The sequence below is a fragment of the Pelobates fuscus genome, chromosome 6 (genome assembly GCF_036172605.1).
Source record: "Pelobates fuscus isolate aPelFus1 chromosome 6, aPelFus1.pri, whole genome shotgun sequence".
Taxonomy (NCBI): domain Eukaryota; kingdom Metazoa; phylum Chordata; class Amphibia; order Anura; family Pelobatidae; genus Pelobates; species Pelobates fuscus.
In genome coordinates this window covers 122,101,099-122,119,699 of record NC_086322.1, presented here as the reverse complement: position 1 = coordinate 122,119,699, position 18,601 = coordinate 122,101,099, and the positions used below count along the sequence as shown (strand labels likewise).

Genomic DNA, 18,601 nt, shown 5'->3' with positions numbered 1-18,601 from the left:
GTTCTGCAATCCTAACATTAATGTTCCTAATGGTGCTTCCTATATGCTATATACATTTCAGGGGCATTTCAATACATATATAACCCCTTTTGAAAAATATGTCAGGTGGTCCCATATTTTAAAATCTTTATTAACCAATGGTTTCAGGTCTACTATATGTCTCTTGCTGCTTATAGTAGTCCTACATGTGAGACATATTCCACAGCCAAACTGCCTTTACTCTGGTTTAAAAAGTGATTAGATGGGGGGCGTGGCTAAGGCACGGACGAAACTGGACGTGTGAGAGACTAGCTCCGTCGGACCGGGTACCTTAACAGCTTGTATCCACAGCATTAGACCGGAAAAAACGGCTGCCTCCACGGCTAAACACCGGCAGACCGCGATGTCGTCCAAACCAGCCAGAAAGCAGAGGCAGAAAGCCGCGAATCTGCAGATCTCGGCCCTCTCATCATCGAGCAAGCTGCTCCAAGATGGCGCCGACGTGGCGCACTCACCAGCATCTGAATCAGAGGCAAGTGATGTCACTTCGGTATCTCGCCTCCAACACATTCCCCAAGCTGAAGGGGACATTAGGATCCTGTTGTCAGACCTCAAACACACTATGAGAGCTGACTTCCAAAAATTAGCTGCTGATATTAAAAGAGATGTGCAGGCTATTGGGGACCGCACGGCCCATTTGGAAAACAAGATGGAGGAGGTCATAGAAGCACATAATTCCCTGGCTGACGCCTACTCCACATTTCAGTCTCAAATCCAACAGTTGGAGACAAAAGTGGTGGATTTAGAAGATAGAGCCCGCAGAAACAACATCCGCCTGCGCGGCATTTCTGAGGAGGTTAAACAACCGGAGTTAAGAGGTTATGTCACCCAACTCTTTCAGGCACTGCTACCAGAGGCTTCTGAGCAGGAGTTACAGCTAGATAGAGTACACAGGCTGATGAAGCCCAGGGGCCTGCCAGCGGCAGTGCCCAGAGACATCATTGTAAGGGTGCATTTCTATACGACAAAAGAGAGGCTGATGATGGCGGCGCGAGACGCGCGGAACCTAGGAGAACGCTTCAAGGACATACAGCTATACACCGACTTGTCACCAGCGACGATGGCTAAACGGAGAGCTTTTGGCCCTATCACCAAGGCACTCAGAGAGGCGTCCATACAGTATAAATGGGGCTTCCCGACACGCCTCATCGCACGGAGAAATGGAGTGGAGAGGGTGTTTCTCAACCCAGAAGACGGGAGGAACGGGCTAACACAGTGGAACATTCCTTTGCCGCAACCAGAGTCGGCGGAAAAGAACACCCAAGCCCACCCATCCCGAGTAGCTGGAGACTGGCACAGGATTGACGCAGCTAAGTGAACGGCACACTTATATTGTCACGGCACAGACACTTATATTGTCATTAGTTCTTTCCATCTCTTTTAAATGAGAGGGAAGGTGTTTTGGAGGCCGGATCCCGTAAATGTAAAATGGGATGCAGGTAGAAATCACATAATGGGATGAGACGTCAAACTAAACACACTAAAAAGAAAAAGAAAAAAAAAAAAAAAAAAAGGAATAAAAAAAAAAGAATAATAATAACCAAAAACAACAAAAAAAAAACAAAAAAAAAAAAAAAACTATAATAAAAAAAAAAAAAAAAATAAAGGTAAAAATAATAATAATAATAAAAAAAAAAAAAAAAATACACGGGAAAATAACCGGGCATGTTTGACATATTCCCATAAGTTAACACGGTTAAAAATATATAAGTATAAATGGACATAGAAGGTAAACCGAAATATGTAGGGAGCAAGTCAGCGATACATAAGTCATGTCCTTTCATTATCTCGACTTGGAGACTTACCATCTCTGACTCGGTCTAAGGTTAAATCCATGGATAGGGAAGGTCCCCTATGACATGTTGTATCCAACAGATGGTACCACCCGATACTTCACCCCCCAGTGGCCCAAGCCAGGCCACTCAGACGTATACAGTATACGTCACCAATTCTGATTGCCTACCATGTGCTTGTCACGTGGTTTTCAGGCAACTGTATATATGTTTGTTCTGTTATTTTGTTCTTCAGTTCTTAAATCTTACTGTTTTTTTCTTTGTCTTGATTGAGGGAATCATAGTACGGACACATAAAGAGGCTTGCACTCAGAGCCCCAGGGAGATGGTAACTGACAGGGGGACTAAGTTAAAGGAGTATGAATTGCCATTCAGCAATACTAGACAGCATATTAGGTTGTATGTAATATAATGGTGCTGACGTTTCTGTCATTGAACACTAAAGGACTCAACTCCCCAAATAAAAGGAGACTGGCACTATTGGAAGCGAAAAGGGCTAAAGCCCAAATTGTATTCTTCCAAGAAACCCATTTCCAGTGGGGTAAAAGACCCAAATTTAATTCCCCTCTATATCCCCTAGACTTTCACTCCTGCTTCTCTAAAAAGAAGCGGGGGGTGTCGATCCTTATCGGGAAAGATGTGGCGTTTGAACTAGTAAAAAAACGCACAGACAAACAGGGAAGATATTTAATTATACAATGTTTGCTGAATAACGCCCCATACACCTTAATTAACGTTTATGGCCCTCATACAGCACAAACCACATTTCTCCTTACTATTTTCAATGCACTGGACGAAGGCAGACTAGGGGATGTAGTAATAGGAGGGGACACGAATTTCATCTTAGATACTCAACTGGATACATCCTCTTCACACACAGTGAAGGCATCTACTGAGATAGGCAGAAAAACAAACTCGGGGCACCTCAATCAACTTCTATTAGAGCAGAATTTTATAGACCCATGGAGGGTGACACATCCGCAAGAAAAGGATTTCACATTTCACTCAGTGGCTCATAACTCGTACTCCCGAATAGACCGCTTTTTGATACCTACCTCCTTGATTGGCAACGTTGTCAATACTAGTATAGGCCTGATATCGTGGTCGGACCATGCGCCGATCATTCTCCACCTGAACGAACAATTCCCTGCTAAAGGGAGAGGAACTTGGCGGCTTAACGAAAGCCTGCTCAGTGACCCCCAAGTATTAGAAGACCTCCATAGAGAACTGGAAGTCTATTTTCTGACCAACTCTCAACCAAACACATCCACAGAAAGTTTGTGGTTAGCCCATAAGGCATATATCAGGGGAGTACTAATTAAGCATGCGAGTAGGGCCAAAGCCGTGCGTATAGCCAAGTATATAACCCTCACTAGCCGCCTCACAAAACTGAATACACTCAATAAACAAACACCCTCAAAGACGCATCTTAGAGAGATTACAGACATACGAACGCAACTACAAGAACTGGAAGTGGCTAAAACAAATTTCTTTCTACGAAGACTTAAAGCAAAATTCTATGAGCAGGGAAACAGAGCAGGGAAAGTACTTGCATATAGACTTAAAAAGCGTAGCCTAGCAACCAAAATAGCTTACGTTCACAATCCCCTGGGTCAGAAAGTTGTAAACCCAGATGAAATAGTACAGGAATTTGCTCAGTTCTACCGCACACTCTATAATCTTAAAGATGATAACCTGACATCCCAACCAACACAAGAACAGATAAATAAATTTCTAGAAACAATCCATTTACCTTCGCTGCCCACTGATAAGATCCCTGACCTGATTAAACCAATCTCAGTTGAGGAAGTTACACAAATGATCACAGACTTACCCAACGCGAAATCACCAGGGCCCGATGGACTCTCCTCCATATACTATAAAACCTTCCAAACTGCTCTTACCCCACATTTAGTGTCTCTGTTTAACCAAGGCTTCACACAAGGTAAATTACCTGGCGAAATGCTACGAGCTCATATAGTTACACTACCTAAACCGGGTAAAAAACCCACAGCATGCGCTAACTTCCGCCCAATATCCCTATTGAATATTGACACCAAACTATATGCAAAAATCCTGGCAACTAGACTCAAACACTTACTCCCCACTCTAATCCACTATAACCAATCTGGCTTTGTCAAAGGCAGGCAGGGCTCAGACAATTCTAGGCTTCTTCTTAACGTCTTGGAGGGTCTCAACACTAACAAACTGGGAGGACTGCTGCTTGCGTTGGATGCGGAAAAAGCCTTCGATAGGCTCAATTGGCTATACATGAAATCGGCACTAGACAAATTTGGCTTTCCTTCCGCATTCATAAAAGCGATTATGGCCTTATACACCTTCCCAGAAGCTAGTGTCACTAACGCAGGATTCATTTCCCCACCCTTCCCAATTTCGAATGGAACGAGACAGGGTTGTCCTTTGTCCCCCCTGCTTTTCATAATATGTCTAGAACCTTTAGCTCAGATCATTAGGCAGAACCCGAACATCCACGGAGTCAATATCGACGAACATCAATACAAACTCTCATTGTTCGCAGATGATATTCTGCTGACACTGACAAGGCCAGAGGTGTCACTCCCAAACCTTATGCCCATCCTACAATCTTTCGGCTCTATCTCCTATTACAAACTTAATACGGCTAAGACACAAGCCTTGCCAATTAACCTCCCTTTGGAGAATGCTGAGGTGTTAAGAAAGACCTTCGATTTCGATTGGAGGACGGAGTCGGTAACCTATTTGGGAGTACGAGTTGCCAAATCGATACATACTATATACAAACTAAACCATATTCCTCTCTTGGAAACCATCCGCAAAGACCTGAACTCCTGGAAAGACGTGATGCTCTCATGGGCAGGGAGAGTTAATGCAGTGAAAATGATGGCCCTACCTAAACTACTGTACTTATTTCGTATGTTGCCTTTAACTATTCCACGAAGTTTTTGTAAAAAAGCCCAGTCCATTATTAATAGCTTTATATGGGGGAACAAACGTGCGAGAGTAGCGAGTCACACCTTGTATAGACCGTTCCAGATGGGAGGGATGGGGGTGCCGCAGGTGGCCATGTATCACTTGGCAGCCATACTATCCCAGGCAGTAAATCTCCATGCAGACAAGGGACAACTACTTTGGGTCGACATGGAACGCAAACAATGGCCTAAGGAGACACTCCTAGAGCACATGTGGTCCCCACCAGCTAAAAGGGGGAAGGCGCGCACGCTCCTTTCCACAACAAAACTGACGGTACACATATGGGATAAGTTTAGAGCAATTCAGACTAAGACTCCTAGATTTCACAGATTGGCGCCATTAAACGCCATGTCCACAGTGTTACCATGGCTCTCACTATCCACATGGGCAGAAGCGGGCATCACTAGTGTCTCCCAATTGTTTACTGGTACGGAAATCACTCCCTTTGCTGAGCTCCAACAGAAGTACAGCCTAGCTCCTAGATATGTGTTCCCTTACCTCCAAATTAAAAGCGCACTATTGGAGCATGTAGATAGGACCACAGAGGGCAAGGCTGGGGAATCTACTCAGCAATGCGATCTCCTTATGACATGTTGGAAATACCCCCTTAGGCCTAAATTGCTCTCCAGGTGCTACAAAGCAATATCGAACTTCCCACTGTCCCCAAACCTATCATTTATGTCCCAATGGGAAAAAGAAAGTGGGACAACTCTTCTTCCCCACAAATGGCTAGCACTAGTCAATGCACTGACTGGGTATACCGCGTGCTACTCACATATTGAAGCTCACAGAAAGCTAATGTACCGATGGTATCTGACGCCGGATAAACTTAGCAAAATATACCCAAACACTTCTGACCGATGTTGGAGATGCCGAGCACAAAAAGGCACGACGCTCCACATATGGTGGGGATGCGACCTTATTCGGCCATTGTGGTTGGAGGTTTCTAGGTTGCTTAGCAAAGTAGATATTATTCTCCCGCTGGAGTTTGGGGCCTGCCTATGGTTGGACCTTCCCGCCAGCTGGACGAAGCAGGAGAAAGCATTGGCCGCACAGGTGATACTAGCAGCTAGAGCTCTTATAGCGCTCAATTGGAAATCAACCAATTGCCCCTCTGAAAAGAACCTCATGGACAAAATCCGACTAAATTATGTATATGACATCTCATCGGCGATAACTGCCGACCAAAAACATAAAATATCTCAAAACTGGGAACCTTGGTGTAGCCGCTTTCAGTTCCAGCCTCCATAAAACCTTCAATAGGCCTCAGAGCCAGATCATGCACACACCTGTTACTAACTATAAAAAAAAAAACACACAAAAAAAATAAGAGAACTTTAGGGCAGGGAGCTTCTTATTCCTCCCCCCCCCCCCATCCTGGTCGATGCCATCGCCTAAGACGACAGCCATAGAAATCCGAATAGCTGCTGGATAGCAAGCAGGTATGGTTCTCCCTCATGTTAGATTTAGGTTAGATTGTTTTTTAAATGTATTCTATTTGTTTTTTCCGTTATTATGCTTTAATTTGGGAGGTTCAGGCGTAGCAATGCCTTGACACTTACGTAATACATCACAGAGTGCCACACTTAGGGGGATATATAGGAGGCATTAATCGTGTAGGTGGAGAGCCTCGTCGAGTAGATAGCCGACACTTGAGACTTCTTGACCCCCCTGAATGCCCAACAAGGTTAAGGTATATAGCAGGTACACGTATCACATGACGAACAGACACAAGATAGCCAGAGCATCGCCCCTGCATGCCTATAAAAGGCTGATAGCTACACTGTCTCAATGACGAGTTACACTTGAAGGTGGAAAAGAGGGGTATAGGTAACGCCCGTTCTAAATTGGGACGAGCAGAGACTACACTACGCCCAAACCACTGCGTACATAGATAGGTGGTGATTAATATGAAATATGAATGTCACTGTGTTGTATCTGATCCTTTGTACTGTAACCCTGAATCCCCCACCCTACCCCTTTTTTTTTCTGTACCCCCACCCTTTCTATTTTATGATTGAAAACAATAAACTCAATTAATAAAAAGTGATTAGATGTGGGGGTTTAAGATTGCTTTCCAATAATGTTTGTTTCAAATTTCTGGCTCCTCTGTAAACAAACTTCAGTTGTTAAGGTACGATTTCCCTTAAAATTGGGTCATCTAGTAGGATATGCCAATATTTTCGCAATATCCTACATACTTTTTTATTCCCATTGAAGTTACAAACAAACGTAATATCATTAGTCATGGGACTATTACGCTCCCTTTGTTTTTAAGTTAAAAGATTTTTTCTAGGTACTACTTTTACGTCCTCCAAAATTGTCTGTAATGCTTCCTCTTCATACCCTTTTTCTAAAAATTGTTCTTTAATCCTATTTGCCTGTGACATATAGTCTTGGTCATCTTAGCAGTTTCATCTGATTCTCAGAAATTGGCCTTTATGTGCATTAATGAGCAAGGGATTGTTGTGGAAGCTATTCTTCTCAATATTACTGTCAGGATTACTGTTGATCCAGCATGCAGAGATAGTATCACACATATGACTTAGGATAACATCTAACCGGATCTTAGAATGGCCGGACTTAACGTATCCGAGAATAGTCAAAATACTTGCCAAGGTCAGGGACACAGAATGAGACACAACGATTAGGAAAAGCCAAAAGTCAAGGATACCAGAAATACAGGAAGTCAAAACGGAGCCAAAGTAAAAAAACAGAAAAACACGATCAGGAACACACTCTCGGATAACTATCAAAGGGAAACCATGACAGGGTATTGATCAAAAGGCAAGTTGGGTTTAAATAAGCTGTGATTGGCTGTATGTAGCCTCTAGAGGTTTGCCGTGAGCAAGGCAAGTATTTATCATTTCTGTCGGCATGACCGATGTGTTTCCACGCTGACAGAACCGTGACGATTACCATTTGTGTCTACCTCCTTATAGAAGTTTCTGGTCTTAATACTGGTGCCTTGAATGTATATATTGAGATCTAAAAAATTAACTTCTAAAGTGCTTACAATGGAGGCTAAAATTATTCCCTAATTGTTGAAATTTTAAAATGTTAAAAAAAAAAAATGTAATATGTATGCGATCCTGGCCATATAAAAAATATATCATCTATAAATCTGTGATAGGCCACCAAATTTCCAACCAAGGGGTGCCCCTGATGAACAAACTTTTCCTCCTAATATGCCATAAACAATTTGGTAACATAATTGAGTACAAAGTTGGTGCCCATCGAAGTTCCACTGATTTGCAAATAAAATGTATTCTGGAACCGCAAATAATTATTGGTCAGAATTAAATGAAAACCAATTTGGTTCTCTTTAAAATTCAATTTTGTTAAAAAATATCTAAATGCTTCTGAACCTATCTGATAGGGTATAATACTATACTATACTATACAAAGAGGTGATGTCACTGGTCGCTAGGACATAGTTTTCTATTCATGTAATTTCTTACAAAGCTGGAGAATATGTAAACTGGATTTTTTTGTCACTACTGGTTGAAGTAAGGTAACCGGGTACTCACAAATGAAACAGAATCTGTTCCCGATACAATTGTTTTCCCTGGTGGATTGTTCATATTTTTGTGTACTTTGGGAAACTAGTAAAAAAAATCTTTGAGCTTTGGATTGAATAAACATTTCGCTTCATTCTCAGTTAAAATTCCTTTTCCTAATCATTTCTCTATATATCTATTACATTTCTCTTTTACTTTTTCTGTAGAATTGGTCCGCAGTTTTTCACATGTTAACTGGTCAGAGAGTATCCTCTCTGCTTCTAATATTTATTTGACTTTCAGGAGGACTACTAACCCACCCTTATCTGCAGGTTTTATAAAAGTCATTTTTTTTCTCATATTTTTTATTTGCTTTCTTTTCCCTATCTGACAAATTCTACTGGAACTTATTTAGCTGTTTTAAGTTGTTTATTTCTCTCATTACCATAAGCTCAAATGTTTTAATTTCATTCGAGATCATATTTTTAGGCAAAAAAAGAGACTTATCCTTAAAACTAGTGTAATTACATTCTGTAGTTTCTTCCATTTGAGTGTTTTCTTTCTTATTATGGAAGAATTTTTAAGGCATAATCTCCTAACAAACTTATTCATATCTATAAAAAAAATCTGATGTGGGGGCAAACTTTAGTCCTTTCTGCAAGACCTCTATTTATCCTATAGGTAAAGGTTTTCCTGTCAAGTTAAAAATCCCATCAGTATCTACTTTTTCCCTCTCTTTTCTCTGTTTCTTATTTCTGCTTCTTCTATTTCTCCCTCTCCCCTCCATAAAATTGGCACACTTGGTAAATATGAGCAAAGAAGGCTGCAAAGAAATTACATTTCTTGCTTAACCATTTGATCTTTTGTTCAAAAACACATTTATTAAAATAAATCTTTGTGATACATTTGTGTGGTACAGATATTGTCAATCTTTTAGTCATCCCTTTGTGCTATCTCCCTTGTTACGGTTGCCTCCAGGCGGGCTGGAAGTTGGACCGTAGAAAAGGATGCTCCTAGCGCTCACCAAAGGACCATCAGCACCGTAGACACCATAACTACTGCGTAGCCACCATAAGTACTGCAGACTCTACGAACCACTGCTGCTGGGCTGGTATCTCGCCGTCTGCTCTGCGCCCTGGATCTACGACCAGGCTCCAGTAGGTGAACCTCTTCCTTCTGTAGAGCGAAGCAGGATCAGGAACAAGAGCTCTTACAAGAGCTCAGTAGCTAAGGGAGTATGAAGAGCATAGCAATCCCTGTAGTGATTATAGCTGTCCCCTACAAACATGAGTCAAGGCTGCAAGTTAGAGGGTCAGCAGAGGTCTGAGGTGCTGGAACACCCAGCCTGGTTTTTATTACAAGTGTACACATACAGACCACACCCAGGGGGAGGCATAAAATAACCAATAGTATCATGGGTGCAACCCACACATCCCCTCCCCTTAGTGTGACACATAATCCCATTATACATACAGTTAAAATATACTTTTTACACAACTTTCATAACTCTAAAACCATACATCACATTCACATAAAAATACATATCCACAATCAATCCATTCAGGGGAACGACATATTAAAAAATGGCATGAATCCGACCAGGGATTCAAAAGTTACTAAAAGTATCTTTTGTCCCTTACTAGCCGCACGGCAAACCGGTTTAGACAGGTTTTACATAGGCCTCTATCCTGGAGACAAAGAGGAAAGTAATCCAATTATCCAGGGCTAGAAGCAGACTCCATTAACCACATGGTTACAGAAAGACATAAAACACTTTAAAATACAGAAAGTCACCTTTTACACATAACACACAGACATTTCACATATCCCCAGATAGCTGGGATCTGAGCGCACAAAACTACCGAATAGCACGCAGATCACACAGTTCAATTGCCATGGAACTAAAGTCTTTCCCATAGTCTTTCATTATATGAATAGGCTCCATGGCATAGCTATCTGGGGTATCACCGCTCACACAGGGCCATAGTCATAAGGAAGGAGGCTGGCAAATAGGCTTCTCCACAATCCAGGCAATTTTCCATTTAAAGGGCCAGTTACAAATAGCAGTTTGTAACATCCCTTTACCAAGAAAACAGCTCCAAGTCTTCTCCTGTAATGCCTGATGAGGTTAGAGAACACATGGCAAGGGATCTGAGATCATTCCTCCATACAGAATCTTTCAAGATCCTTCAACTTTCAAGATCAAGACTTGTGGACTCTCCTCTTCAGTTCAGCCCTCAGGTTTTCTATGGGGAACAAGTCAGGGGACTGGGATGGCCATGGCTGGACCTTAATTGTGTTGTCAGTAAACCATTTTCGTTTTGATTTTGATGTAGTTGATTTGGATATTTGCCCTGCTGGAAAATCCAACCACAATCCATTTTAAGCTTTCATGCAAAGGCAGTTAGGTGTTCATTTAATATATGTTGTATAGTGAAGTTGGATTGTAATGTTGGAGACTTTATGACCCCAAGATGCAACTAACTCCAGCTGTGATCCTTGGAGATTTTTTGTCCACTCAAACCATCCTCTTTAGAGACAATATAGACACATGACAACTTCCTGGTTGATTCATAACATTTGCAGTTCATGGTAATTTCTTAATTATTGCCCCGATGGTGGAAATGGTTTTGACATGGTTTTGCCCCGATGGTATTTTAATGATTTTGACATTTTCTAATAGCCTTTTCCTATTTTGTGAGGCTCAACAACGTATTGCTGTACATCACAGCTGTATTCTTTGGTCTTACCTATTGTTGAATGACTAAGGGAGTTTGGCCTATGTGTTACCTTATATTTATACCTCAGCAAAACCGGAAGTCACTGAACAATTTCCTGTTCCTAGAAACCCATGTGTGCTAAAATGATAAAATATAAATGGGAATATACTTCAAATATATTTTTCTCACATTAATTCATAGGGGTGCCAATAAGTGTGCCACACATATATTTAACAAAGATTTATTTTGTATTTATTTTTTTGATAAACCAGTTTGCAATTGTTTGATATTCATGAGAGCAGAGTATATTTGCATATTTTTTTTAACAAAATATCAAATGTTTAAACGCTAAAGATCATTTTCACAGCCTTCTTTGCTATATTTTCCAAGGGAGCCAATATTAGAGGAGGGCCTAATATTCATGTCACATGTACCGAGTGCATAAATAGCACAGAACCAGAGTCAGTTTTACAGCCCCATAGATTGAATATCACATTTGTAGATTTCCCTAAATCAGAGAATTTGCATCAGAGAGTAAAAGGTCCAACTCATGAGAGATAAAAGGTGAAGTCCTACAAAGTGTTCTCTGGTCCTTACATGTTCGTGTGCTTGTCACTTGTTTATTTTAGTGTAACATAATTGTTTCTTTACTTTATTCATTAGGAAACCAAATAAGTATAATAATGTCACTTTAAGGCATAAAATAATGATTTGTTTTACATACAGTTCCACTCTGAGATAACAAGAATTTGATGAAAATTAATGATTCCATTATTTCCTTAATCTTTTACAGCACTACTTAAAAACTACTTATTTATGTATTTTGTTTTATAATTTTAATCTCCAAGTCATTACTAATGGAAAATCTGCATACAGCTGTGAAACGTTAATTACTTTTCTCGTTTCAATAATTTCCCTATTGATTCAGAGAGATTTTAATGACAATTGCCATGCAAATTAATATCAAGAATGAAAAAAGAACTCAAAGACCACTGAAAGACCGCTGAAAGGCACCAGAGGACTTATGGGATGGAAGTTTAATGTCACTAATAAAATGAAGCTTTTATTAAATAAATGAAAATAGACAAAGATAGTCAGGATATAAATACACATGTGAAACCAATGATATGTCAGGAATGGTTAAATTGTGTTGTATAAAGAAATAAGGACCCTGTAAACATAAAAAATTAACAATGTTCAATAATGAGGGTTAAGAGACTAGTCCTTTAACCCCTTAAGGACACATGACGTGTGTGACATGTCATGATTCCCTTTTATTCCAGAAGTTTGGTCCTTAAGGGGTTAAATCAATAACTCCAACAGTCAGATGGTATACGTATATTATTTGTGTGGAAGGTCCTCACAAGACCTACAATCTAAAGAACCTTTGTGAATCTACAAATAATGCCTTTATGTAGGAATACAGTAGGCACAGGTACTAGATATTAATGCTTAATTATGCTTTATGCTTAAAGGGCCACTAAAGATCCAAGAACAGTTCATCTCAATAGTAGTCTGGGTGCAGTGGTCCTGTCATTTTAAAACTGCAATCTAAAATATAGCATTTTTGTACTGCAATGTTTACAATGAAGGGCTAATATACCTCTAGTTGCTGTCTTCCTGACAGCCACTAGAGGCACTTCCTCCTCCAGAACCAAGAAAAACTTGGTCCTGGAATCAAATATTGCTTACTAACGTGAATGCCTATTTCCAATCCATTGCTTCTTTTTGAAGGTGTAGCTGGTGCCTGCAGGTGGCGAGTCATAGAGCTGGAATGTAGGTAAGTAATCTCTATTAGTGTAATTTTTGTATCATACAAAAGCGGGTGCACAAATGGAAACCTATTGTTCAAAAAATTATTTACAAGCTGCTATAGCATCCCTAGATAATCCTTGTCACAAAATGCCTTGTTACTTTATAAAATTTTCATTAAGAAATGTGGTTTTATTATACATTTACATAGTGTGTATTTCTCTTTAGTGTCAGTTCAGCATTTGGTTTCTGACGAGCAGGGAAACTTGGTCTTCTGGAGTTGAGCAACATTTCTTGGATTCAATATTTTTATTTATACAGATAATGACAGTTTCTTTTCTGTTGTGTTATTTTATTCCTTCCTACATTCATGAGTATACCTGTTAATTTCCAACTAGCAACATCCAGTAGCTTAAAGGATGGTAGTTTGCTCTACTGTGATCATGTTCATTGCAAAGTAAATTCAGCTACTAATTATGCAATCTAAATGAATTACAATTGATTCAATATACCGCTAAACAATTTAAGAGGTAAACCATGGGCATAAACATTGACATGGTGACTGCTTTTTTTAAATGTATTTACTGTTTTTAAAAGTATATGCTCAAATTTATATTGTCATTACAATTTTGTAGCTATCTGGATTAAAATATGATTTGTTCTATCAATTCTATCATTTATTTAAGAATAAATCTAATCAACTAGTGGCTAAAATTTGAATTTTATAATTAAACTGATTGATTCATTTTCATTTCTCTAATTTAAATTTGTTAATCTCTTTTTATTGATATTAGGACAGCAAAATGGATTTGGAAACAAACAATCTAATCAACAGAACTGTTGCCAAAGATGAAAACAGCACATTTGCAACAACACAGCCTGATTTTCCAGCATGGGAGGACTATAACAGCAGTGTTGATGACATACGATATTTTCTGATTGGCTTGTATACCTTTGTAAGTCTCCTGGGATTTATGGGAAATCTTCTTATTCTTTTGGCCATTTTCAAAAAACGCAAGCAGAAGACAATAATAAACTATCTTATTGGAAACCTAGCTTTCTCTGATATTTTAGTAGTACTTTTCTGTTCCCCTTTTACACTTACATGTGTCTTGCTAGACCAATGGATCTTTGGAGAAATCATGTGTCATGTTGTGCCTTTCCTCCAGTGTGTATCTGTTCTTATATCTACCTTAATGCTCATGTCTATTGCTTTGGTTAGATATCATATGATAAAACACCCACTCTCTGCAAATTTAACTGCAAACCATGGATACTTTTTAATTGCCATTGTCTGGACTCTTGGATTCACCATATGTTCTCCTTTGCCTGTGTTTCATAAAATTATTAATTTAAGGGAAGCATTTAATCTGGAATCACTTATGAACAGTTATTTGTGCATAGAATCATGGCCATCTGATTCATACAGAATTGCCTTCACTATATCATTATTGCTTGTGCAATATATATTACCATTATCTTGCTTAACCATAAGTCACACAAGCGTTTGTAGAAGTATAGGATCAAGGCTGCCCAACAAAGACACTAAAGTTGAAGAAAATGAAATGATAAATCTCACGCTTCAGCAACCAAAAACTATTCATTCTGACGTCGAAATTTCCAGCAGTCGAAGATGGAGCTATTCATGTGTTCGAAAGCACAGAAGAAGGTACAGTAAGAAAACAGCTAGTGTTGTTCCAGCCATTCTAAGACGACATCAAGAAAGTAATACTGGAGATATTCCAGAAACATCTACAACAGAACGGAGCCACACACTTCCATCTAGTGCATATTTGCCAGGAGTACCCATATGTTTTGAAATGAAACCAGACGAGAATTCTGAACTGAACAACATGATTTCTGTATCGAAATCCATAACTCGTATAAAAAAAAGATCTAGGAAGGTTTTCTGCAGACTAACTGTATTGATCTTGGCTTTTGCTGTCAGCTGGATGCCACTTCATCTCTTTCACCTTGTAACTGATTTTAATGCCAATTTAATTTCCAATCGACATTTTAAATTAGTGTACTGCATCTGTCATTTGCTTGGCATGGTGTCCTGTTGTCTAAATCCGATACTTTATGGATTTTTAAATGATGGAATCAAAGCTGATTTGATGTCATTCATACAATGTTTCCAGATATCCTGAGTTCAGATGTGTCTAGAATACATTACAGATTGTAAATTCTTAGTTTACATAAAAGCAAACACACACAAAAAAACTTTTTAACACATACCCCCCCCCCCCCAAATAGGGTATACTGTAGCAATGTATAATACAGTATTGTTATCAATTCTTGCTCAAAGATGTATAGAGTCAATTTCTCAAATTGGGTGTTATTGTTCATTTTTTATGATCTATTGGAAAATATGTAGATACAATCACTTATATATACATGCCAGGAAATACATTTTATGATAGTTCTAGGATATGCCTCACTAGTTATTTGTAAAGCAACATTTGTACAATTATATCTTTATATAAGAAATATGTATATATCATTATATAGACAATTGTCATGCATATGATCTCTACGAGGTCCTAAAAAATATATGTTGACTTCAAAGTATAAATGAATAAGAAATTATATTTCCTTAACGTATCATTTTGCTGTAAATTTGTCATTGATTTAACTCTGTAAAATGATGGTAATATACTGTTTAGTGAGAATATATATATATATATATATATATATACATATACATACATATATATATATATGTTTTGCATAATAAAAAGTACAAAGTGATATTAACAGACTGATAAAGGTTACTGATATATCTTGCAAGCTTTCACAACATAAGTATCCCTTCATAAGGCATGTTAGCATATAAAGTTAGGCTGTCATTCTATTTGTCAGGCTTTCTCTCCCGTCTATAGTACATATACTTTCTTCAAAAAGTGTGATTCATAGATGTTTGAGAAAAATATGGGTATCATTTTAAAAAAAGAAAACACAATTAAATGCAATAATTCTATCACACCTGTTCTTACAAAAAATAATTATCTAAAGATGGGTTTGTCAATGGGTAGTCTCTATCTGATGCTAAAATCCACTAAACACCAAAACATCAAACTAACACAAGACTAATGATGATGTCACAATTAAGGTGTTTTCAGCTAAATACACAAGAAAAATGTAATTATTTAAACTGAATGTTCACTTTCATTTATCTGCAGTTCAGTTCTTGGTTGAAATGAGCTTAACCTCTGTATGTCATAGCGGATGCAGTTGTTTACAAACAGCGGAATTGCAACCAAATTACTATAATTTGGTTGTACCTGTTCAAGGCTACTCAGCAAACTGAATTTTCACAAATTAAACCAAAGTGGAAAAACGGAGGCAAAAATACATTGTAAGTATGGCTCAGGTGGAGTATTTTTCAGCAAATAACAAACAACACGGACACCCGTGGAAAAGTGATAAAAACCACAAAAAAACTTTAACTTAACTGATAGGTACACGGCCTCCCAGGTTTATCTCCCAGCTGATAACCAAATTGCAGGATTATATAGTTGATGGGATATTTTGGGATATTGCTAGTGTACCTATAATAGAGGACAAAACATAGTGCAAATATTGCTAATAAAATATAGTGAAAATTGCCAGTGATCAGAATGCACTCACATATTCCAGAATAATAAAGCGTATTATAGGTGCCTCCCCTTGATGGAAATGGGGGGTGTGTTCCTTTAAAATTCCCTCCTCAAGTGATAGCCGATAGGGTATCCAGGTCAGCATGAAATCTCACAGACAGCAACCAAAGGAATACTTAAAGGCGATTTATTTACTTGAAAAAGGTTAAATTGAATAAAATATAATAAAAACAAATAAGAAAGAGATGCTGGTCCTACGCGTTTCGTCCTTCTACAGTAAGGACTTCCTCAGGGACCTCTTTCAGTAAATCAAATTTTACAGGTACATAAAACAGCATCCTAAAAACGCTAACAATCAAAAGCTATTATATAGGGCTAAGCCCTCCAAGTCATTGGTGTAATAGTGGGTGTCTTCCCCATGCCTGCATCCGATTCGCCGGAATCTTCCTCTCAGGTGTAGCTGTTTAGCCGCAATGAAAAAGCCGGGTCCGTTCGAAGCTCCAGCCACTTCCGCATTCGTCATGCGCCACGTCGTACGTCATGCGTCACGTGTATAATTGCCGATCACGTGATCTTTATGCGTTCCATGCTCGGGAAGCAAAATGGATGTGCGTTCCACAGCGTTTATAACGGCTTAAAGAATCATCTAATGTATAACTCAGGAACTAGGAATAAAAAACTATATAATGGAGTATTTTTCAGATCAGGTATTTTTGCCTCTTTTTTTCAAATTTAATTGTGGAAAATTCTGAGTTTACTGATTAACTCTGTAACTATCTACCTAATCATAAGTCATCGCAATGCGACCCAAAACCCTGTTAACATATAAAGATGGCACAACCGTTAATCCACCTCAAAACCTACTCTAATATTATTTGCATTTTATTTTCTTATTAGCAGGGAAATTCTGCTACAATTCAGCTGCAATTTAGTTGGAATTCTCTTAAACTATTTTCAGTTGAAACGCACTGCAGCTATAAGATACATTTAAAAATAAAAGGCATACAGTAGACTCAGTTGGACTATCATACAGTTATTTGGGAATACAGAGGAATTTTAAAAACCAAATGGAGAAGGACTGAGCTGAATGAAATCAGTTAAATTTAGCAAAATCGCATATGGCTGTTAGTAAATAGATCTTCATATGTTCCTGCTACACCTTTACTGACCAAAAGATTTCTGAGAACCACGAGAGTTATGGCTCAAAATGGTATTTGCTTACCGTGTCCCAAGATGTCTTCTGTGATCCATATTCTAAGTACCACCTGTGATGCCAAAAAAAGAGATGATAAATGGGAAAAAAAAGATGCCTGATGCCCAGGGGAAAGCCAGTAAATGAGAAGTGAGCTACAGAGGGAGAAAAAGCTGGAACAGTATAAAATATCTATATTTAAATATCTAGATATTATAATATATATTTAATAAATATAGATTATTATTTTACTAGTCTTCCTATTTTTCCCTCTCTTGGTTACTTTTTCTAAGTTAATTTGAAACAGATGGTGTGAAAATTCTCCTATTAGTGTACTGCAACATATATACATAATATTTTGTTATGTGCATATTTAGCTTCACATTGGCCCATTTACGTGCCTTTTTGGTTTATTCTTTAAAGCTTGTTCCCAAATAGGTGTTTGGCAGTGCAAACTGACCATGTGTGGGGTGTCCCGAGAGATCTCCAGAAAAAAATATTTGGCAGTAACAAAATCTCTCTATTAATTGCTTTGTTTAGATTTCATGGCTTTTAAATATTCCTCTATAGATTATGTGAATGTGTTAAATACCATAATTATATTTAATCTACACTGCCAAATTATTTTTGCTTCAAAACACATTTTATGTGTGGGATGCATAGCTAGCATAAAATGTAAAATTACAAAGCAATTTAAATATTTATTTTTAAAGATAGCAAGCAAGTATAATCAATCATTCAGATTTGCAAAACATTTTTACATTTACAATAACAATATTCCAGATATACATTTTAACACAGAAATGCAATTCTAAGAAAAAAAAATAATGAGAAATAAGAAAATAACTAAAGCAAAAATATATTTATAATATGCCAAAATACCAGAGTATTGCAGTATGCAATGATACCTTTTTTATTGGACTAACATAATATTTTAAAGACGTTTCAATATATATATCTATATATATTTCCTGGCCAGCACAACAATGGGTATCCCTAATTAGACAGGAACCTAAATAAAACAAAAAGGTATAAG

The 18,601-nt window shown here is 38.3% G+C and overlaps 1 protein-coding gene across 1 annotated transcript in view; it reads left to right on the top strand.

Annotated features, from left to right (window-relative positions):
• Positions 1-15,036, top strand: part of NPY5R (neuropeptide Y receptor Y5) — a 111,721-nt gene extending 96,685 nt beyond the window's left edge. Inside the window, exon 2 of the mRNA XM_063460024.1 lies at positions 13,569-15,036. Within this exon, the coding sequence (XP_063316094.1) occupies positions 13,578-14,924 (1,347 nt within the window). The 5' untranslated portion in view covers positions 13,569-13,577 and the 3' untranslated portion in view covers positions 14,925-15,036. The remainder of the gene's footprint in view (positions 1-13,568) is intronic.
• The last annotated feature ends 3,565 nt before the right edge of the window (positions 15,037-18,601 follow it).